This window comes from Clarias gariepinus, chromosome 10 (genome assembly GCF_024256425.1).
Source record: "Clarias gariepinus isolate MV-2021 ecotype Netherlands chromosome 10, CGAR_prim_01v2, whole genome shotgun sequence".
Classification (NCBI taxonomy): Eukaryota; Metazoa; Chordata; class Actinopteri; order Siluriformes; family Clariidae; genus Clarias; species Clarias gariepinus.
In genome coordinates this window covers 31,169,642-31,192,500 of record NC_071109.1, presented here as the reverse complement: position 1 = coordinate 31,192,500, position 22,859 = coordinate 31,169,642, and the positions used below count along the sequence as shown (strand labels likewise).

General features: G+C 43.2%; 1 protein-coding gene across 1 annotated transcript in view; it reads right to left on the bottom strand.

The window, feature by feature from the left end:
* Positions 1-22,327, bottom strand: part of kdm7ab (lysine (K)-specific demethylase 7Ab) — a 32,644-nt gene extending 10,317 nt beyond the window's left edge. Inside the window, exons 1-13 of the mRNA XM_053505696.1 lie at positions 22,185-22,327; positions 13,935-14,020; positions 12,216-12,333; positions 11,687-11,847; positions 6,633-6,774; positions 6,311-6,497; positions 5,940-6,102; positions 5,024-5,111; positions 2,383-2,489; positions 2,194-2,285; positions 1,889-1,975; positions 858-1,121; positions 273-385 (exon numbers count right to left, since the gene is read on the bottom strand). Of these exons, the coding sequence (XP_053361671.1) occupies positions 273-385; positions 858-1,121; positions 1,889-1,975; positions 2,194-2,285; positions 2,383-2,489; positions 5,024-5,111; positions 5,940-6,102; positions 6,311-6,497; positions 6,633-6,774; positions 11,687-11,847; positions 12,216-12,333; positions 13,935-14,020; positions 22,185-22,282 (1,706 nt within the window). The 5' untranslated portion in view covers positions 22,283-22,327. The remainder of the gene's footprint in view (positions 1-272; positions 386-857; positions 1,122-1,888; positions 1,976-2,193; positions 2,286-2,382; positions 2,490-5,023; positions 5,112-5,939; positions 6,103-6,310; positions 6,498-6,632; positions 6,775-11,686; positions 11,848-12,215; positions 12,334-13,934; positions 14,021-22,184) is intronic.
* Between the last annotated feature and the right edge of the window lie 532 nt (positions 22,328-22,859).

Sequence of the window (22,859 nt, the reverse complement as noted above, 5' to 3'; positions counted from 1 at the left end):
TATATATTTTTTTTTAAATGTCGTTTAATTACTATGGCATTCAGCAGACGCCCTTATCCAGAGCGACTTACGTTTTTATCTTACTATACATGTGAGCAGTCGAGGGTTAAGGGCCTCGCTCGAGGGCCCAACAGGGACAACTCAGTGGTGCTTGGGATTGAACCCGAGACCTTCCGATCAGTATTCCAACACCACTGAGCTAACCCTGAGCCCTAATTGCAGTTCTTGTTTTTGCATACGAGGTGAAAGTGCTGCGAGTGAAGCCTTCACACCTGATGATGCGGCCGTTGCACATGACGAGATGCATTTGGTTGCCCAGTTTACTCTCAGCAGCCGCGGCGGAGGCAGTGGACACCTTGTTGAACTTGACCTTCAGGCTAGAATCCTGAACAGAAGCGACAAACAAGCACAAAAAAAATTTAATCAATAGCTCATTGGACACCTCTGCATAAGTGCATATACAGAAACGTGCAAAAGTCTGGATCCAGCTCTTAGTTCATCATGTTTTGCTTTCGAAGAGCAGGAATTTCTTTTATTTTTGTTTGTTAAGCCACACAGTGACCTATGAATCACTAAAGAATTAAAACTTAAGGCATAGAACAGTGAGAAACGGGTGCAGATGATCAGGCCGGTGATACGGCTGATGCTGAACGCTGAGTGGTTGGAACAGACGAGAGGGGAAATAAGGTCGCTGCTGAGGCTGTTACATAAACAAACTTTTTTTTAAATTGTATCTTTAGGCACTTTGCAGCCTGTCGCTGTAAAACATGTGTTCCTGTTTCTTTCATTTAATTTTACATGAAGAAGCAGGGGTTGGCTCAAGACTTTTGCACGCTACTGTAGACATGTTGACATACGTCCACGAAGGGGCCCGTCTCCAGTCTTTTCAGGACCTCCTGAGTGTGCTGCTCGAAGATGTCCAGGTTGGATGGAGCTTTGGACGTGTGAGAGTGGTGATGGTGATGATGATGATGATGATTATGATGATGGTGGTGGTGGTGATGCCGGAGTCGCCTGCTGTTCTTGTGCATCTGGGAGCCTCTTTCGTGAGACGACCTCGTACACGCCAGGCTTCCCTGAGATTTCACAGGCTTGCTCCCACCGCTTCCACTCTGATCGTCCTACAGAAGGGCGAAAAAAAAAACATACACGCACACGATCAGGTCGGTCTTGTGAAGTCGTCTCAAACCTGGCATTTTCCGCAAGAGGCAAGGACAGTAGGAAGAAGAAAATGGGGACCCTTTTTAGTTTCGTTTTTAAAGCAATTTATGATTTAAAGAGGAATCATAAATTAGGGTTAACTGAGGTTTAATGTCTATTTATTTTAGATTTTACTTCCTTTACATGTTTTGATTGTTATTATATGAAGAAATATGATTATAGTGTTGGAAATCAGTAATATTGGTAATATTTTTGGGTGGCTGGAACCGATTATCTGCATTAACATTATCCCCAATGGGAAAATGCGTTTCGCAATACGAATTTCGTCTTAAGAACTTGCCTCCGGAACGGATTAAATTCGTATGTCAACGTACCACTGTAATTATATAACAATATTATGACGATTAGCAGTTAACTAAGAAAAATTATTTTACATGGTCAGATATGAAGTTAAACAGTTAAAAAATAAAGATGTTAACCTGCATTACAAACATGCCGTAAAAACAACCTTAAAAACATTTATCATGAAATATTAATTAATTCTTTAATTTCAAGAGGTTCAGCTGACGATAAAAAAAAAGGTCAGGGAGCTCTGGTGTGTACTTTCACAGTTTCTTGGTATTTGGTGCTGAGCAGTGTGGACAAAAGACCAGCTGCAGATCAGGTACTGCGTTAAGTGAAAAAGATCAGCAGCGGTCCATGATTTGAGACGGGCGCTGAAAGTTACCTCTAAGTGACGGATTTCCTTGGTGAGCTCCTTAATGAGAAGGTTGGGTCTGATGTGATCGGGGACCTCGCTGGAAGGCTCGGTGACCTGGAGTGGAGGAAGGTAAAAGAAGGAGACAAAAACAGAAAAAAAGACAGGTTTTGTGGTGAGACGGGCTGAGACCAAGCTTGGTGTCGGACTCACAGGGTACTGAGAGATGCCCTGACAAATCTGCTGAGGATGGAACTCAGAAAATAACACTGAACACCGTGCGACGTAGACGGTTTGACATCATAGGGAATGATACGTTATTAGCAGCGTCTCACCTCTCGTCTCAGCCAGTTCTTCAGCGCAGTAATTAAAGCTTTCACTCCTTTAGTCAAGTACTCGGGAGGCAGACAGTTATCCTCTCGCAGTTCTGATGGAGAGAGGAGAAAAGAAAAAAAAACGTTATCTGATCCACCTGTATGATGCAAACTTATCTTCTGTTTTACGAGAATGAATGAATCACACACCTTTTAGGGTCTCCAGAAGATTCTTGGCCACATACCAGCAAATGGCTTCAAAATAAGGAAACTTGAAGAGGTCGGGGGTCTTCAGCCGCCGCTCCATCTCATAACACCTGACGCCAAAAAAAATTTGTAAAATGATGAAAAAACACACACACAAATGCTACAACTATTTATTACCTGATGCATGGATAAATGTATGAATAAAAGTTTTGAACATTATTTATTGACACAAAATTCTACAAACAATACCTGATAATGACAACGTTAAAGAACCTTCTAGAAGTACACCCATCTTGTAGCATCGTACTCAAAAAGACTTGAGACTGTAATTGGTGCCAAATGTGCTTCAACAGAGAGACTGAAAGTCCTTCAGCTCTAAATGCCGGTCATGTGACTTTCACTGAGGAGTGGCATCCATCTGGCCAGTCTACCATGCAGGCCTGATTGGTGTTCTTCTGGAAGGTTCTCCTCTAATCACAGAGAAACGCAGGAGCTCCTTCAGAGTGACTATCGGGTTCTTGGTCACCCCCCAGACTAAACCCCCCCAGTCGCTCTTGGAAGAATCCTGGTGGTTCCAAATTTCTTCCATTTATGGATGATGGAGGCCACTGTGCTCATCTGGAACTTCAACGCTGCAGAAATGTTTCTGAACCCTTCCCCAGATCTGTGCCTCGATACAATCCTGTCTGAGAGGTCCACAAATAATTCCTTGGACTTCATGGCTTGGGTTTGTGCTCTGACTTGCACCGTTAACTTCGGGACCTTAGATAGACAGGTGTGTGTCTTTCTAGATCATGTCTAATCAACTGAATTTACCACAGATGAAATTTATCCTTGAGATGTTTCCACTCGATTGATCCGCGGAAACAGGATGCACCCGAGCCCAATGCGGAAGGCTGTGAATACTTATGATTGTTTCAGTTTTTACTTTTTAATACATTTGCAAAGATTTCAAACAAACTTCTTTCACCTTGTCATTATGGGGTATCGTTCATAGAATTCTAAAGAAAATAATTAACTCAATCCATTTGGGAAAACGGCTGTACAGTAGCATGGCAAAATGTGGAAACAGTGGAGCGCTGTAAATACTTCCCAGATGCACTGTTATAATACGCTCGAATCTTTTGAGGAGGTTTTCCACTAGGTTTTAAAGAGTGACTGTATGACGTCAGGTGCTGATGTCGGGATGTTGAAGAGTCAGAGTTCTGGGCAGGACACTCGGGCTGTCACGTTCCAACCCTAAAGGCTTGATTTACGCTTCTGCGTCAGGTCTACACGGAGCCTTCGCTTGGAGACGTAGTGAGCACTGGTGGGTTTGAGTCAGGCTGCAATTACACCGTGTCTATGCCATTGTGGTAAGTCCCTTCGCCGCATTCTGGCGGGATTTTTTTTATTTTGGTGTACTTACAAACAGTCGAGAATTAAAGTGAACAGATCACGTTGGAGTCAGACCTAACAGATGTTGAACGACTTTGCTGTAATGTAGAAAATATTTACAGACTTCTTCGATTAGTCTCTTTTCCGATTCGGTCCATTAAGTCGTAAATCCGTAGAGGAAGAAGTAGAAGAAGCCTTGCTACCACGCGGACAAATCGCAGTTATTGCGGTTAGTGCGACGTTTATTTATGCTCTTGGGGTGCTGGTGCACGTAGGCTTGACGCAGTCGCATAAATCAGCCTCAACACACCGACGGCTTTGTGCACAGAGGCGTGATCATGCTAGAACGGGTCTGGACCTTTATGTTCTAGTCACACTGAAGAAGTAGTATGCGTGGGTGTTATTAGCAGGCGTCCACATACTTTTGGCCGCACATTATAAGCGACTGGATTAAGCATAAAAATACTCAAGCAACGAGATCAGGTAACTTTTTCAGCCTTCGAACGCCCCGACTCATGGATTTTCACCTTAAGATCTAAAATCCCGCAAGATATTTTCCATGGCATTTAAGGAGACGAACCGAACAGAGATGTTGCACGTACGTTTAGGAGTCGTTCAAAACTTGTTTGCGTCAGTGGAAAGCCAACCAATGTGAGGAATTTTTTGCAAGATGTAGTGAAGACACAGCACCATGGGTCCCGAGAATGTGATCGAGGACGGTAGCAAGAAAAAAAGGGAGCCGCTTTCAGTCATGTTTTTAAAGCAGACGGTGCCAGGAGGAATCATAAATTAAGGTTACGTAAGGTTTAATGTCTATTTATTTCATATTTTACTTCATTTACATGTCTTTTCTAAATGTTTTGATTGTTTTTAAATGCAAAAATATGATTATAGTGTTGGAAATTGTAACATTTATGCATGGCTGGAACGTATTATCAGCGTTTACATTATTTCCTATGGGAAAATGCGTTTCACAATACGAATTTTTGCCTTAAGAACTCGCCTCTGAAATGGATTCAATTCTTATGCTAAGGTACGAATGCTGTATATGAATGTAAAATCATTTTGGATAGAGTGTATTGATGCATGTTTCGCCATGCAAAAGAATTGCGATACATAATTGGACTGTCTGAGAGTCATAATCTCACACCGCCAATTTGCAACTCCCTATATTTAAATAAAAGTCTGAAATCCAACGTCCTTTTCCTGGGTTTAACGAAACAAAGTTTTTATATTTAGACTAAAATCTAAATTTGACCTCTCTCACCTGAGCTGCATGCTGATGTTCAGGTTATGAAGAAAGTTCCCTCCGAACGCCATGCAATCCTCAGAGGTCAGAACTGCATGGATCCATCCTGGGGGGAAAAAAAACCATCAGAAGCTGATCAGTACATCACACACACTTACTGTTCTGAAGAAACTGCAGCTATCAGTAGGGTTCTAACCCTCGGCTGTTAATATCTTGCAAAATCAAAATCTAAAGCCTTAAAAAAAAGACACACACACACAAAAAACAGTGCATGCTGTGTGTGATCGAATCAGCTGCATAGTGGTTAATGGCTTTTTCTATCATTCTGTCTTCATCAAAGTTTGATCGCCGTGTGTGTTTATAGGTGAAGGTGTTTCGTCTCTCTCAGCGTGTGGGGAATTAAGACGGCCAGGCGCCGACTCCGACACCGTCAGACCCCAAAGAGAAGAGCAGAAATCACGCGGGGGGGGGGCGGCGTCCTGTGGAGCGGCGGCGTGAATCGCAGCTGCTCGGCCTTAAGTGAAAAAGCAGAGTGTCCTCTCGCCTCTTCAGCCACGCTTTAAACACGGTCCTGCTTCCTACAGAACATCAACATCCCTCCATCGTGACCCTTCACCCTCTTTTTCAGGGTCACTGACTTTTGGTGGAGAGCTCGTTCTGGGAAGTCGCAGCTGTGTAACTTTTTAACAACGGATTTAAAAGGCACTTCTATGGAAGTTTAAAATGTCCGATGGTCTCTAAAACGAAGCCCCGGTTCGAAGTTTAAAAGCAGTTTTGTATTCAGAAATATCTAATCCATAACCTGCAGGTCATAAGTTAGGGAGCTGCCTGTTATGGGTTATGTACCCGCAGGTCATGGATTAGATAGCTGCAGGTCATGGGTTCTGTACCTGTACGTCATCGATCAGGTAGCTGCAGGTCATAGGTTATATACCTGTAGGGATGAACAGGGTGGTTCCCGGATGAACCACGCACTTGTAGCACTTGTCCACTTTGTCGCCGAAGAACACCTCGCTCTGGTTGGGGGACGAGCTCCACTCCTCGTACAGCGCCAGGTTGGTTGGTGTAGGCTTGATTATATAAAATACTTTCTCCCCCTGTGTGAAAGGCAAAAAAGTGGACCTTTAAAAAAAAAAAAACTAACATAGCATCGAAACTGAAATCCGTCCTGAACGTAATTATTTCTACACCTAACCGACACTCAGAAGGCAGCTAAAGTCTAAAAAACCGCTCTACAAATCCAAAGAAAACGCTTCAAGGATAAATTTGTCAAAATGATAGAAGACCGCCTATGACGTGACGTACCCAGAGCACGTGGTACCACACCGACGTGCCCCCGAAGTCTATGTGGAAATCCGTGTAGCTGCCCTTCACTCCCATCAGGCAGTACTTCTGTACGAATGGTTTGGGGAAGTAGGAGTCGTCAGGCCAGTAGTTCTCCACCCAGGACATCTTCTGAGCAACGTCAGGGACCACTACTAGCTCGGACATCCTGACAAACAAGAGATGTTTCAGTTAAAAATGGCTGTTATGCAAAAAACTTATGCAAACGTTGAAGTCACGGCTCAATAAGGTTATTCTCTAAATTAACAAAGTGTTTAAGACACACACACACACACACACACACCTGGTGTCGGAAAACTCGAGGCTGATGACGTTGAGCACCTTCGGCCGCTGCCGGCTGTAGTAATACTTGACAAACTCTTTCAGCTTCATCTTGCTGTCTGCTTGCCTCGCCACGTCTATGACGTCTATCACTTTATCGCCACCTGTGAACAAAGTCCCGTTTCAGATGAGTTACTGTCTCACCGTTCCACGGCCGAAGGAGTCTCCAGTGCAAGCACTATTTTGTAAAGGTAAAGCTGTAACTTTAAACTTTAGGACAGGTTAACAGCTACTGTAATAAATGCGATGACAGAAATAAACATATATCCAACCAATTACTTTAAACCACACAGAACCACAAATGTCTTTAATTAACTTGCATCTCATCCCTGATTACAAATGAAAGGATTTGTTAAAGAAAAAGAGAAACGAAACTCTATCTAATTAACTGACAAAGTATACGCGTTGAAAATGATCAGCACTGTTAAATAACGTTAAAAAAAAAAAAAGGCAAATACATAATTTTCCGCTTTTTAATACACTTTGTCCATCAGGACAAATTTTTGCTCCACCGCAGTTACAGATGAACTGATGTAACACGTTCACATCTGCAATGGAGAGACAGTAGGCGTGAGGGGAAAGCGCTGAAAAGACCAACAGAAGCTTTAATGATAACAACCAGCGTCCACATCATTTTTGACTCTTTGACTCCTGTAAAAATCAATTAGGGCATGCATCGGTCATTGTTTTATTTATATACGTTTCCATTTGATGTGGTAAATGTTGCAGTTCCTTTATAATCCTACAGGTGGTGCACTCTAAACTATTCACACATTGGCAGGCAGGCAGGTCCTTGGTGATTCCCATCCCTAACAGTAATAAGCTGTAAATCTCTGACTGCTCAGTATAATCAAATCAGTTTCTCCGTAAAGACACAGACGTACGAGATTTATACCGTTCACATTTACAGACCGAGCCATGTTACAGAGCGAGGAATAAATCCGAGATCCAGTCTTTATTACATTTCTGGGTGAAGAAACAGAAGGTTCCAGTCAAACCGGCTACTACAAGGACAGAATCGGCAGCTGGCGGCCAACAAATCAAGCCTGTCAGGGAGACGGTGTGAACGCGGCCCCCGCCGAGCAGCTGGTGGACGCAGAGGCTTAAAGCTCTCATAGACAGCTGGCAGGAGCATGATGTCACTCAATGCCATGCTCACCTCGCCTCACCTCGGGGGCAATTTTATTAATCTCAGATCAAAAGGACGCGCGCGGCAGAATATTAATCAAGACAGAGAAAGTGATAGTGTTATTATTATTAAATACATTATCCGCATGCCTCTGCGTCGTCCTACAAATAAAGCATAAAGAATATAAATAAAAAATACACAACAGACATGCAAACATAAGAGACTCTTTTTTTTCATAAACACTCCCTTTCTCTCTCTTTCTCTCACACCAAGATTAAACCATGAGCATACGATTATGACATATGATATGAAAAACTCTTTACGGTGTCGGGAGAGTAAAAACTCTTTCAAGACAAAAGAAGTGTTCGATGGAGGAGGAGGAAGCGGAGACGCTGAAAACGGAGAGCGCTCGCTCGAGCTGCTCAGGAGAGACGCCTGCTGTGCTAACTCAATTAGCCCGGTAGCTAATCCGCGCTCGCTCGCTCTCGCTCTTCAGCAGTGCATTGAGGACATAAAGCTGGAGGCTTTTAAACCGAGCCACAGACGTAACGTAAGCGAGGAGATTTGATTGAGTGACGCTTATAATGCATCCGCTCCATAATGGAGACATTTGATGATGCTGGAAATTTATTAGTTACAGTACTGTACGTTTTGCAACGTGCGCAAGTCTGCAGGACGGATGAGATTCGTATATGAGGTTATGAGGTTACTTGGTAACAAGCCAGTGTTTTTTTTTTATTTTGTCTGACACAGAAAAAGACGAGGCTGGGGAAGAAACAACTGTTTATAACAAACTAATTTGTCTCACTCGTTATACAACATTAACTAGAAAATTAAAAAAGTAAGAATTGTTGTTTTATAGAAAAAACTAATTACTGTTTAAAAACACTGGGAAACTGTTCCCACACGTACACTAATCTGCATTGACATGTTGGGTTATTGATGATTTGCTATAACTTTGCTGCACATCTCAATTTGCAATTGGTACATCGACCATCGTTTTAAGAATTTTCGCCTTAACAACTGAAATCCGAGCGTCGGCTAAGTGGGGCGTGTGTCCTGGAACCGTTCAAAACTTGGTTGCGTCAGTGGAAGGCCAAGTAGAACGTTATCAAGAGCGTTAGCAGGAAGAAAAGGGAGTCACTTTCAGTTTGGTTGCCAAGCCGGTGCCAAGAGGGATCATAAATTAAAGTTGTGAGGTTTAATGTCTATTTACTTTTATATTTTACTTTATTTACATGTCTTTTGTAAATGTTTTGATTGTTTTTTAAAACAAAAATATGATTATTGTGTTGGAAATCGGCGATATTGGTAATATTATTGGGTGGCTGAAACGGATTATCTGCATTTACATTGTTTCCAATGGGACGACGTGTTTCACAATACGAAATGTCACCTTAAGAACTCGTATCTGGGACGGTGTGCGTGTGTGCGCGCACATATTCTCCGTTTTTCTTTTAGCCCTTTCCGTTGAAGCATGGGATTTGTCTACTTTAATTTATTTATTCATTTATTTATTAACTTACTGTGCGCTTTACACGATTAATGATTTTTTATTGTAACTACAGTACATGCCTATTGAGATACTATCCTAGCTACTGGTTGTCTATCTATCCATCACTAATCATTACTTTTATTCAGCGGCACACTTAATGCATTTTATTCCTCAGTCAAGTAGTGTGTTTATTTTTCTCTTTCTATCTGTTGGTTCAGATCTTCAGAACACATGGCGTTTTTGCAGTGCTGCAGCTCGGTCCTTTGGCTCAGCTACTGTATTGTCCCAAACACTGGTTTAATCACTTCAGAGTCAGATCAGTTTCTCAATGCAGACAAACCAGCCTCGATCAGATGCTCGTGGACCAGTAGTTTCAGTCCGGGGTGATTCCCCTGAGATCAGGAAACACACAGTATATGTATTCGGATAGGCTTGATGAGTTTACGAGCATCATGATCAAGACTCAAAACCATGGTCAATGGAGTCACAGTCAAGACTGACAAGTACGACAGATGGGAATGACCAAAATGACCGTATGTATTGTCGGGTCCATGTCAAGACCAAGATGTGTTCATTTGCTGGTTGTTGTATCTTTTTTGTTCATCATAGCGTTATGTTTTTTTTTTGTACCAAATGAGCCGTATGAGACAAATGAACGAACACATTGTTTGCTAGTTTTATGTATAAAGAAATGCAACAGGAAGCAGTACATCATACAAAGGTTTGCAAATTAATGCATGCTTCCTTTGACTAAAATGCATCAACTTCCTGAGTGCAAATACGGCTGGGTGTTAGACGTACGTTCAGTGGGGCAAACAAGTATTTAGTCAGCCACCAATTGTGCAAGTTTTCTCACTTAAAAAGATGAGAGAGGCCTGTAATTTTCATCATAGGTATTTCTAAACTAAGAGACAAAATAAGAAAAAAAAATCCAGAAAAGCACATTGTAGGATTTTTTACAAGAACTGTGAGCAAAAATCCCAGAACCAGACGGGGAGACCAAGTGAATGACCTGCAGAGAGCTGGGACCAAATCCTGCAGGGCCAGACGTGTCCCCCTGCTTAAGCCAGTACATGTCCAGGCCCATCTGAAGTTTGCTAGTTTGCTTTGGATGATCCACAAGAGGATTGGGAGAATGTCATATGGTCAGATAAAACCAAAATAGAACTTTTAGGTACAAAAAAAAAATCCACTTGTCGTGATTGGAGAAGAAAGAACACCATACATACTGTGAAGCATGGGGGTGGAAACATTTTTCTGCAAAGGGACCAGGACGACTGATCCGTGTAAAGGAAAGAATGAATGGTGCCATGTATCGTGAGATTTTGAGTAAAAACCTTCTTCCATCAGCAAGGGCATTGAAGATGAAACGTGGCTGGGTCTTTCATCATGACAATGATCCCAAACACACGACCCAGGTAATGAAGGAGTGGCCTCGTATGAAGCATTTCAAGGTCCTGGAGTGGCCTAGCCAGTCTCCAGATCTCAAACCCATAGAAAACCTTTGGAGGGAGTTGAAAGTCCGTGTTGCCCAGCGACAGCCCCAAAACATCACTGCTCTAGAGGAGATCTGCATGGAGGAATGGGAACGAAATACCAGCAACAGTGTGTGAAAACCTGGTGAAGACTTACAGAAAACGTTTGACCTCCGTCATTGGCATCAAAGGGTATATAAGAAAGTATTAAAAAGAAGTTTTGTTACTGACCAAATTCTTAATAAATTCTTTAAAAATCCTACAATGTGATTTTCAGTTTTTTTTTTCTTACTTTGTAGTAATAATAAGTATTTGGAAACTCAAGTCACTAGGAATTTAAAAGGTATATAATTTATAACTCCTCACTATGATCATCTCAAGTCTTCATGAAGAAGAGGCTGAGACATCACGGAGTAACGATATGCACAAAAGCCCAGACTCTCAGAAACTACAGGCTGTTTACATGCCCTGAATTTCACACACACACACCCCTGGTCTGCGGCAAGGTGCAGCAAGCAACATGAGCTGTCTGTTAAAAGGTGGTGGGCGTGTAACCAGACACCCCGAGTTGCTCTGAACGCGCTGGAGAGGCGAGAACCCGCTGGGCCGGTGTAAGCCACACTGCCTCCATCCACACGCTGATTTCATTACGACTCACTAAGAGGCTGCGCTCGTTCTGGCCGCGGCGCTCACGTGTCATCCGGACGTTTGGGTTACAACACTCCATTACGCGTAATGAATATTTAACCCGCCGGTAATTACAGATAACGTGGATGAATAACACAGCATTAACTTTAATGGGAGAGAGGAACTGCTGACATGTTAGCTTCACTCTCACACTCTCGCTCTTACTCACTCACTCTCGCTCGTGACCGCAGTCTCGCTCTTACTCAAACACACTCACGCACTCCTCTTACCAACATATCGCTCGACATCTTTCACGGAGAAGTCTGGAGGGGGAAGCTGAAGGCCCAGCCCGTCTTTCTGAGTCACGGCGATGGGGTAACGGAAGCCGCGTCTCTCCAGGTAGCGCTGCGTCACCTGGCTCCCGTGCATCTTCAGCATAATCTCTTCACCACTGCACGCCAAGAATTTTGGATTAAAAAAACAAAAAAAAAAGGACATTCTCCTTACTAATTTGCACAAACAAGAGGAAACCTTCTGAAGAATAAATACTCAACCCTGCTTTCACCATGACGCTTTTTGGATCATTTATTCCATCTGGACAGAAAAGAAAACTCACTCTTTCTGTGCATGTGCTTTTTCCTGGCTAGTGAAGTTTTATTAGCGCTAACGTTACTAGCAATGGCATTCCGTTTGTTGCTGCCGTCAGTAGAACAGCTGTTTCTTATTCGAACAGATGGCAGCTGTATCCACGATTCGCTCGCGTGTCACAAACAGGCTCGGTTGCGATGGTGTCACGTAGCCTCGGCCTCGCTCACGTACCTGGCGAAGGTCCTGGACTGCAGCTGGCGCACGAATACCACGGTCCCGGCTTGCACGGGCTTGCTGCCATCGTCCGGCTCGGTGTAGTCGTGCCTGTGCCAGTTCTTTCGCTTCTTCACTATAAAGTCAGAAGAACAAAGGGATATCAACGTCGAAAACAAAAGCCTTTACACCGCAACAAACCTTCTGTCGTGTTTCTGTATTTATAAAGTGAAATTAGAATGATTACATGAACATTATATAGTTTGTTATTAACATACACACATGACTGGACATCATGGCAGTAGCTGTGTGCTTGTTTAACAGCTTTATGGCTGAAAGTATTTGGACTCCTGCTGATCTCACCCATATTCAGTCCTTCCACCGCGCGCGCACGGTCGTCTTGGGTGTTTTTATGCATTACAATTTCCCTTTAGACTCCCAAACCTTAACGATGCTTGATGCACAACACAAGCTCCATGATGATATTGTGTCTTAGGGTTTGACTGAAAGCCACATCTTGTGCAAGACGTTCCTAGAGGGCTTATAATGGTGCTTATTATCCAATGCAATCTTCAACACACACACATATATGCCTGTTCACAGCCCTAGGAGTTCATAACCTTTTGTCCAAATGGTGTATATTGTGCTCTAAACCTTGTGTCCGGGCTCAAGGCATTTTCCGTACTGACTTGCCCTTGCTATAGAAGAAGAAGGAGGCTTTATTCCACAGACATACATTAAAGCATATTTTCTGTGCATATGTGAGATTTTAAGGAAGTTGGGGTCAGAGGGCAAGGTCCTGACTTGCTCAAGGGATCAACAGTGGCAGCTTGGCAGTGCTGGGGGCTGGAACCAATGACCTTCTGATTTAAGGAAATAATGCCCGCTTGTTTTTAAAAAGTGCCCAAGCATTGGTGAAACGAATAGATGAATACAAATAAGCATGTTTTAAAAATGTTTTTAAAAAAACTTCTAGTCCTGATCTTGAAGCTGTCCCTCACTCATCTGGACACGAACTTGACTTGACCTTGACTTCCTTAGGGCTAAAACTGAACTTGCACCCCCCACCCCGGTCTTGAACTTGATATGGGTGGTCTTTCCTATATCCTTAAGTACAGTAGTGCATTATTACCACAGCATGTATACTCTCTATTCACGCGACAGATGGAGACACGAAAGCTCATCGTCGGGGTTGAATTCTTGGACCGTGTGGTTTAACATTATATAACCACACGGCTTGGATGGTGGCATTTTTGCCTGCAACATGAACAAGTTATCATCAATGCACCTGTTTAAATACAGACTCATGTCCTTATCATAAGAGCTCAATTACAAGGACACGCGAGAGGGACATTTATTTAAAGACGACCTGTTATGCAAAATTCATGTTTGAGTAGTTTTAGGCATTGAGATGGATCTCCAAGATTTACAAAAATGAGAGCGGGGAAAAAAATAAAAATAAAAAAGGTTTCCCTGATGTGACCTCATATAAGAACATTACTTCACCTAATTTATGGCTGAAGGCACTTCATCAGAGAGGTTCAAAGAACAGTTCATCCCTCAACCTTCTGATGAGTACTCTGGTTAATCAGGCTAATAATGTCTTCCTCCCAGGGGGAGCTGGGAAATCACCGGTGCTTAAATCAAAAAGGGGAAATCAATAAAGTGAGAGGGAGGGGTAGAGATAAGGGGACGAGAGACGAGGAAATATAAGAGAAAGGAGAGGAGGGGACTTACTCAAGGAGGGTCCGTGTAGAACTTCACAGTTGGGGCAGTGATAAACGTCAATGTCCACTGCATGATGCTCTTCGACTTGGACACAGCTGAAACACAATATAAAACCGTTATAGTAAGATCATACAGTGTTTATAGTCTGTAAGAACCCTTTCTCTAAAACGAGTAAGCGTGGTTAACTGTCTGCAAAGCCTTGCTGTTGGTAACTGCACACAATTTAACAGTGCTAAGCACCCCACCCAATGTACTGTAACATTAGGCCGTCTGGAACCAATACTGAGAAAAGGGGAAGAGGAAAAAAAAAAAAGTACGTTGCAAGCAGCGATTATCGGGCCCAAGCACCTATGCCATTGCCGCACCAGAATTACAGTCGGCATAGGCATTTAAAGGGGATATACCAAGACCATTATGACATAATTTAAGAATAGGAGGAATTTAATTTTCAGACCTTCCACCAGATGCTGGAAAAAAAAGCATCTCAATATGATGTCACTCAAAATGTTATTAGCCACTTTTCGGCATTAAGGTTCAGGCATCGTCGCGGCTAAACCGTTTGAGATATGAACAATCCCTTCGCAATTCTGCCACCTCAGTGTATTTAGATAATAAATGCTTGGTTTGGTGGTCATCATATAAATCCCCGAGGAGGAGTATGTCAAAAACCACTGGACAAGTTTTGTATACAACACAAAAGTAACTGATGTCCTGTTGAGTAGAGCCGACGACTTGCACAGCGGAATTTGTTTAGCTCAATACGATCTAACCGCCTACCTGTATACTGTATGTGCAAGTGTGTACGAGCTATGCAGCAAAATCCAGCCGCTCAAACGTCCTAATAGCAGCGGATTCCAACCTGATGTGTGCTGATTTTCATGTCTTTTCCAGTATGTTAAGACACGGACGCTTAAAAAAAAATTCTTTGAAGAACAAGCAAGCCCTTCATGCACTATAATGACAAATGTCTGGTGTCATGGTGCTTGGGCCCTAGAGGTGGGAAACGTTTGGTTACTTGTCTTACTTATAGGCTTCAGGATCTTAAAGCGTGAAACCTGATTGCCTCAGCTCACATCTCATTATACAGTTCAGGATTGAGGGACTTGCTTACGGGCCCCACCAAGCACGGGGCAAGCTCCATGCACACAGACCCAAGGCGGGAACCGAAGCCTCGACCCTGTAGGCGCAAGGCGATAGTGCTAACCTTAGGCATAAAATCTTCATCTAAAATCTCATCATTTAGTAACATTTTCGTTTCATTTATATGAAAGATCTCGAACACATTCATTAAAAGAAATGTAGCAGATCTACAGTGAGTACTAAAGAACTCATAATTTCGTGTTCTGTCACAAAGCGTGTTTTTAACACCAGCACATTAAAGAATAACACCACATGGTTGGGAGCAGAAGCCTGTGTAAACACGCCGCGGTGTGACTCTGATTCGCTGAAAGATGTGATCGAACAGGCTCCCATGACCTGAAAGTAACTCTGGGCCTGCCGGGTGAGCTCGGGCTGATTATGGTTCCAGACAGACACGCCTGCTTCAATCAGCGCTCCAGATGTGCAGATATATTTGGTTGTTCCAGGGGGAGGAAGTGAAGGGGTGCAACATGTGGTGCGACGGGGCTTTGGGGGGAAAAAAAAGCAGCACCGGAACGGCGGCCGAGGTGTCCACATCAAAGCAGGGCCTCCTACTAAGCGGCGCGTGTGTGTGTGTGTGTGTGTGGGGAATGGGGGGGGATGGTGGTCAAAACAGTGTCTTATACCAGTCTGGGGTTAAAAGAAAGAACGAAAAAAAAAAGACAACTTGTAAACTCGTAAATTTATCTGCGCTTTGAAAAACCCACCATAAAGAAGCAGAAACAGCCGGAGAAGTCTTTTAAAAAACTTGGTGTTGTGAAGGACAAGGAGATAAAAACCTGGCTCTGGAGGAGAGATCGGAAGTGACTGCGAACACTCCCACATCCGCATTCCCTTTGGGTCGGCTTCCTTCACCGAGGCGCGCTGAGGATTCTGACTCGCAGCCAGTTCCCTCTCCCTGCCTGGGCGTCCTGCGCCAGCAAAGAATCGGTGCTCTTCACCGGTGACGTAACGAGCCGAGCGCTCAGGATGTGAGTCACTGCGTCGGTTGTGTCATGCTGACCTACTGCGCCGTTTCACGCCGGAAAAAAAGGAAGGAAGGGAAAAAAAAAAAAAAAAGGACACAGTGAACGGAAAGCGTTGCTAAAAACAGCCTCCGGGGCGTGGGATGCACACAAGGAAACTTTCCTTGATTAAAGAATTCCATTCGGGACGAAACAGAACAATCGAGAAAGTAACAAATTCTCTCTCTCGCATTCTTTCTTTCTCCCTCGCTCTCGACTCTTCTAGGAAAGGCCGGCTTGCATCACCGGGCTCTACAAAAGCTCTCCGGCGGAGCGGCAGGGTGATGCAACAGGCTCTGAAAGTGTGTCAGCTGAGCACAGGGACTCAGCGGGAGACAGCAACGGATTGCGGAAAGACTCTGACAGGAAGACAAAGCTGCCTCTAAAGCTCGTTACTCCGATTCCGCTGATCAGCTTTGACAAGTCTGGCGCGCTTAATGACGAGAGTAGGAACGCAGCGCTCGGGTTTGGAAACCGATGCTGTAATTTGCAAGCAGAGTGTTTACTAAACGTTCTGCATAAAGGCCATTTCTCTAATCCCTTTTCAGCATTACAGCGTGGTGCATTAACTCTTGCCTGGTGATTGCATTAGATGGTTATTGCACCAGGATTGCGTGGTGCAGGATGAAAGATTGATGTTTTGCCGGCTGCGATCCTGCAAGTGTTTCAGCTTTTATGCATTTCTTACCAAACAAAAACACTATAGGCTTCTTTTTTTCTTCTTCTTTCGATGGGTTAAAAGGATGTACGAACTCACGCACTTCTGGAAGGGGGACCATTCCAACGTTCTGAACCTCAATGCTCTTTGACCTTTGCAAAACAAAAACCACCAGGAGATTCCTCAGCGTTTAAATCTGATAATCTTTTGACCCGACCGGAGTGAACTCGTTAGTCGGTTTGATTTGGTGAACCTGAAGGAGGAGGAACGAGCGCGGGAGAAATAATGAAAGGAACCAGAGAGGCTTAGAGGTGCTCCATCAACAGCCTGGGAGATTTCTAGGACAGATAAACCGTATGACCCGGGCGAAGTCGAGGAATTACACACGTTAGTCTGCTTCTCATCCTTAGAGCTCGATCCTTAGAGGGCAGGAAAACATTTCAACCAATGGCGCTCTTACCGATCCGTCCAATAGTTCTCCTCGGGTGAGAGAAGAAGAAGTGTGTCTCCATAGTGATGACAGGCAGAATTCTCTGTATTTCATCTCTCCTTCACACACTCTCGCACACACACACACATTTCCCCAGCACATATAGACAGTAAAAATGCCACAGCGGCACAGCTGAACAGGGTTTTGTCCCCAACACGGGTTCGAGCCGGTCCTCGCACCTCACATTTCAGCAAAGTCGTTCTTGTAAACACCAGGAGCAGAACAGAGCAGTTAGGCTCGAGCACTGCGCTTAGCATGAACGAACTCTGGTTCATAAGGAAAGACAAGGACTTTGCATTAGCAGATGTTTCAGCTTCTGGAATGTGATGGTAGATAAAATGATGTCCTGTCTACTGTTCACATGATCACTGTAATAAATACAGCAATTCTTTTTTTTTTTATTCCTGGCTCTCGACGGTTTTCATACAATAGCGCTCATTTATAATTATGTACATGTATTTACACGAGGTTACACAACATACAAGTTTTAACTTGCCTTGCAATTCACACACACACAAGTTTTTTTTTTAAACTGTGCTACGAGTAAGTTCAAACAAACAAAAAATCAGAAATGCGTGCAAATGCAAACTCCTGAACGTTTTGAATGTTCCGTTTATTACTAACGATAAGATGCGAGGGTTTTATTTTTAACAACTAACTGCACAAACCTGACTAAATCGGTACAAATCATTTTAAAAACGCACAAAATAAAAACCAAACGCTTCCGAAAACTCTGTCTTTATCACGAACCTGAACATAGACTTTAAAAATACTGCGTGTCGCCTGAGAATTATTATGCAAAACAAACATTAGCAGTGATGAATCGATTTGCAGCCTTAATGATTTATCACACCCTTAATAACAACATGTTGCTGCAGTCGTGGTTCTGTGACTAAGGACTTAAATAGTGATAAAAACCCTTTATCATGTGATAAACACACGCGGCCCATACGAGCCCAAGTCATCACCTGATTGAGCGCAAACCACTGCAGCGGTGACCGAGGTCAACTCCTCCGGTCGAGTCAAAACACCCACACACACACACTTTTATAAGATGAGGTTTAAGGTTTCACTGCAAGAGTTTGTAAAACCTGACAACAAAGCCCGAGCAGAACCTGACAATGGCCTCCATGAAGACATCAATCACCGTCCTACCCAGAAAAGTGTGACAGAGACCGACTTGTCGCACGGCTGCACCTACAGGCTACCCGAGGAGGAAAGCGTCCATGGGAAAGCGCTCACTCATCAGACAGCTGAGGAACAGGAAGTGTGGCATAATGACAAGGGCAGGAAAGACAAAGCGAGGTTCTCTGGCCGAGATCGTCCTGTTCCGAGATCCAGACAGCCTGAAACCATTTACGTTGCTCGGGTGGAGGAAGTGCTGCAGAGGAAGCAGACCATGAGTCGCACTGAGGCTGGAGACTTCCTACGGCGGCCCTTGTGCTGCGTGTGCAGGTGAAACGTCAATCGTTCCTGCAGGTTCGACCAAGAGGCCTCCAAAACTGCACTCTGACACACATGCACACACACTCTATTCACCTTGGGGGTCAGATTTCCGGATTGGTGTGGTTTCTCATACAGGGCGCATCTCTCAGCGTCTCTCGCATGGTAACCATAGCAACCTTGTTCAACGAGGAAACTTTTCAAGACCACAAATACAATAAGAAAATGTCTAAAGGGCCAAAATGAAAATGGCTTCAACAGTGTTTCATGCATCCAGGTGATGAGAAAAGTTTTGAGATATGTTTACAGGTAAAAGATGTACGCTTGACAAGGAATTTCACAGTTTCTTTGTGAGTATTGAGCTGGCGCTAGGCTAGGGTGCGATATTGGTCTTCGCTAGTCACAATTTCCTTTACTGTGGGGTACCAGGGGTAGCTTAATGGTTATTGCAGAGTGATTAGGGCACTGGACTATGGTTCAGAAGGTCCCAGGTTCAAATCCCACGACCACCAAATTGTCCCTGGGCAAGGCCCTTAACCCTCAACTGCTCGGTAAAAGGATCGGTGAAAACACTGTTGTTATTCTGATCTAATCCGTATTTCATTTGATCGGTCATTAGTACAAAATTGTCCCTAATTAATACTCATTAATTAGCATGTTAATTAGCGGTCTTTTCAATATTGTTTAACGTTTTCCTCCTCGGCGTCACCATCTGCTTGTTTTTCCAGACTTTGGAAAGAAAACTTTTGTTCTTATTCACATGCACGAGTGTTTACCGAAGTCTATTTCCCCCTTTTTAATAAAAACAGGCCGCGTTTCTGAGCGTTTGCTTAAAAGCCGGTACGTGAATAAAGGAATAAAATAATAACGTATTGTAACTGCAATTCTGGTGCAACGTATCGCGCTAAAAGCTCACGGGGAAATCGTATTATCGTTCACTTCCAGTCAGCGCCGTGATCCGTATTCACGCCTAATAAACTAACCATTTCTAGGCCTGCTTTTTCATCGCTCAGGGACAGTGATGGATGGAGCTTTGATGCTGCCTCGGGCAGACGGAGCCTCCATCAATCTTATTCTCTTCTCTCACACACACATGCACACACAAAAGATAATGGCATGATTATGCTTGGAATTTCATTTCACACTCCTAACCAGGATTACAGATGGGACCTTTCAAAGAATAACCTGTGTATAAAAAGGGAAAAAGTCTCGCGCAGGCGCACACACAGGCAGGTGAAGTCTGCGCTGCTGTACTGTTAAGCAGACATTAGGCCGTGTCCCTCATCACTGCCGGGCATGAATAGTGAACAGGCTGGTAATCCTCTGAGCTCGTCTTCCCCCGGAGGCTGCGGCTGAAGAAACAGAGTCTGTGTATATATGTTAGTTGTTAGGTTTTACTGATCCTGCTGGAGAATATGAGTTCTTCTGGTAACTTTGTCAGACTCGCTCCTTTCTAATTTTAGGCAAATCCCAGGAGCGTACATTAGGTTTTTTGTTTCCATCTGAAAACTGGTTTAATATTTTTTTTCTTTACAGCCATGTATATATATTTTCCTGTAATGTTATTTATTTATAAATTTTTAAGTGTTATATGGAAATGCTGAATGATTTTGTACATAATTATGCAGACATGATAAACATATATAACAAAATTGGTACAGCATATAATATGGTGCTTAAGACTTTTGCACAGCACTGATAATCACTAGACTAGACCAGAATGAATCACCACAAATTACAGATACAAAGTATTATAATTATTTTCAAAGGGTCAAATTATTGGACTACAACGAGCAAGGAAAACAACTTTTAATTACTGGAACGTCCTTAAGAACTCTTCGACACTGCTATGGAAATCGCCTGTTTTTTTACAGACTTACAATGACTGCATTTATACAGAGATCTGAACCACACAAATAACACAAACATGAAATTCAGACATTGGCTTGAAGAAGGTTTTGTTGATCAAATTGATATTCTTGAATACTTTTATTTCATTACCCCTAATGTAGGCCAATAATTTGACCCTTGTGACGTTGTGGCTTACTTTTTTTTCTTCTTTTCTTGCCATGACTTTGAAAAGGTGTGCGTGACCCTTTAAGGGGCGTGGCCTGATTCTGGCCGCTAGGCGGCTCCCACCACGTGTGCCCGTATTTGCAAAGAAAAAAAAAATCAACCCAGGAGCATTTAAATGTCCGCCCCCCCCGCCCCCTTCCCTCTCCAAACCCAGCTGCCAATCAAAAGGACTAAACACTCCAGCAATAGGGGAAAGATTCATGGCTGATTTTCATGGAAACGAGAAATCACAACACACACTCGTGCGCGCGCGCGCACACGCGCGGCAAAAGATCAATCACTCGAAAAGCTTCTGTGTTAAAAAAATAAATGAAGAAATAAAAACATAAACACATAAATAGGAAAGTACACACAAACACTGAATGGGGTTTCACTGAACCGGCTGCTCTTTGTTTAGTGCCCCCTTTCAGCAGGTTCACCAACCACACCGTGTTTGTGTGCGTGTGTGTGTGTGTGTGTGTGTAACTTTTGGCACCAGAACTATAGTACAGAACATTAATATCAAATCAACAACAAAAACACTCCAACACAACAACGTGCAGCAGTGTGTTTACAGCCAGGAACACGAAGTCTATTTTCATCAGCAAAGTAAAAATTATAATAATAAAAACAATAAGAATGGAAAAAAGGGACAAAGCAAAAAAATAATAGTTATGCATATAAAGTTTGTCCCCAAAAGTCTTCACACACACACACACACACACACACACAAGGAATCGAATATAACCAAGCAATAACATGCACGAGCTCAGGAAAAGTCAAACAGACCCGCGCGCATGTGTGTGTTTACAAAGATACAATGTTGCAATCATGCAGAGACGGTTCTCTTAACAATTAAACATTTCGTTAAAACTTATCTATATATCGTTATATATTGTGTGTTTTTCTTTTGCATACACACTTTTGCAACCCCTCAATAAATACAGTATACACACACACTATATATATATATATACACACGCAAGTTTCAATTTAAAAGGCAACGAACTGATGAATAGAAACAAAAGACACTACATCAAAGCGCGATGCGGATATCGGCAACAAAGTAACCATCACGTCCTGTTTTGGTTTCTGTCTCGTGTCTTACTTTAACACAAGCCAATAATCTGCAAGGTTAGCCTGTTAGCCAGCTAGCGCTTGAGACAAACCAAAGGGACAAAAAGTAAACAATATGAAGCAGAACAGCACCGGAAACGACATGACGTGAGAGTGGACGAGTCGAGTTAACAGTTAACGGGGCTCGTTCCCAACGCAACATGATAATGATAACACTAACGCACACAGTGTAATCTTAGTTATATACAGATACAATAGATACATGTAGATGTATGTCTCTGTGTGTGTGTGTGTGTGTGTGTGTAAGAGAGAGAGAGAGAGAGCCTCCGACAGGAAACCCGAGCAACATCTTTTCACGTCCTATTCTGCTCACACTTGTCCGCTCTCCTTACCTGCCGTGAAACCAGTCCTTACAGATGTCGCACTCGATCATGAACCGGCTCACGTCGTAAGGCTGCCGGCAGACGCAGTACACCGGAGCCGCCGCCATCTTCGGTACCGACCGAGCGAGCGCCTGCCTGCTTCTGAACGGCCCCCAAACAACGCCGAGGCTGGATGGGGAAAGTGGGCGGGGCCTCGCCTTAATTATGCGGAAGTCGCCTTAAAAAAATCAGCACGACACAAACGTAGCGAGGGGTGGGGGTGGGGGTTCTGACGTCATAAAGCAAACCCCAAACAATCGAGAGTCTGACCCGATTCACGTCAGAACTTCACCAGAAATAACACAGAAAAGGAAAAAAAAAATTCTTATTGAAACATTGTAATATATAAAGGATATAAATAATTCTGAATATGGTTATTTTTGAATATTTGTCAGTGAAAAAAACGCATGAAATGTCATATTTCCTGAAATATCACACGTTATTTCTTCAGTTGTTTGTCACATATTAAATAGATTAAATAAATTACCACAGAAGTCAACTCAAAAACACCAAATGGAAAGTTTTTTTTTATTTTTTATCTGAGTTATTTCTGAAAACTGACAGGCTTCCTAGCCCTGACCCGGATCTTAAACTCTCTCCACAAATTCTTTTTGGTTTCAGGTCAGGGCTTTGACCAGGCCGCTC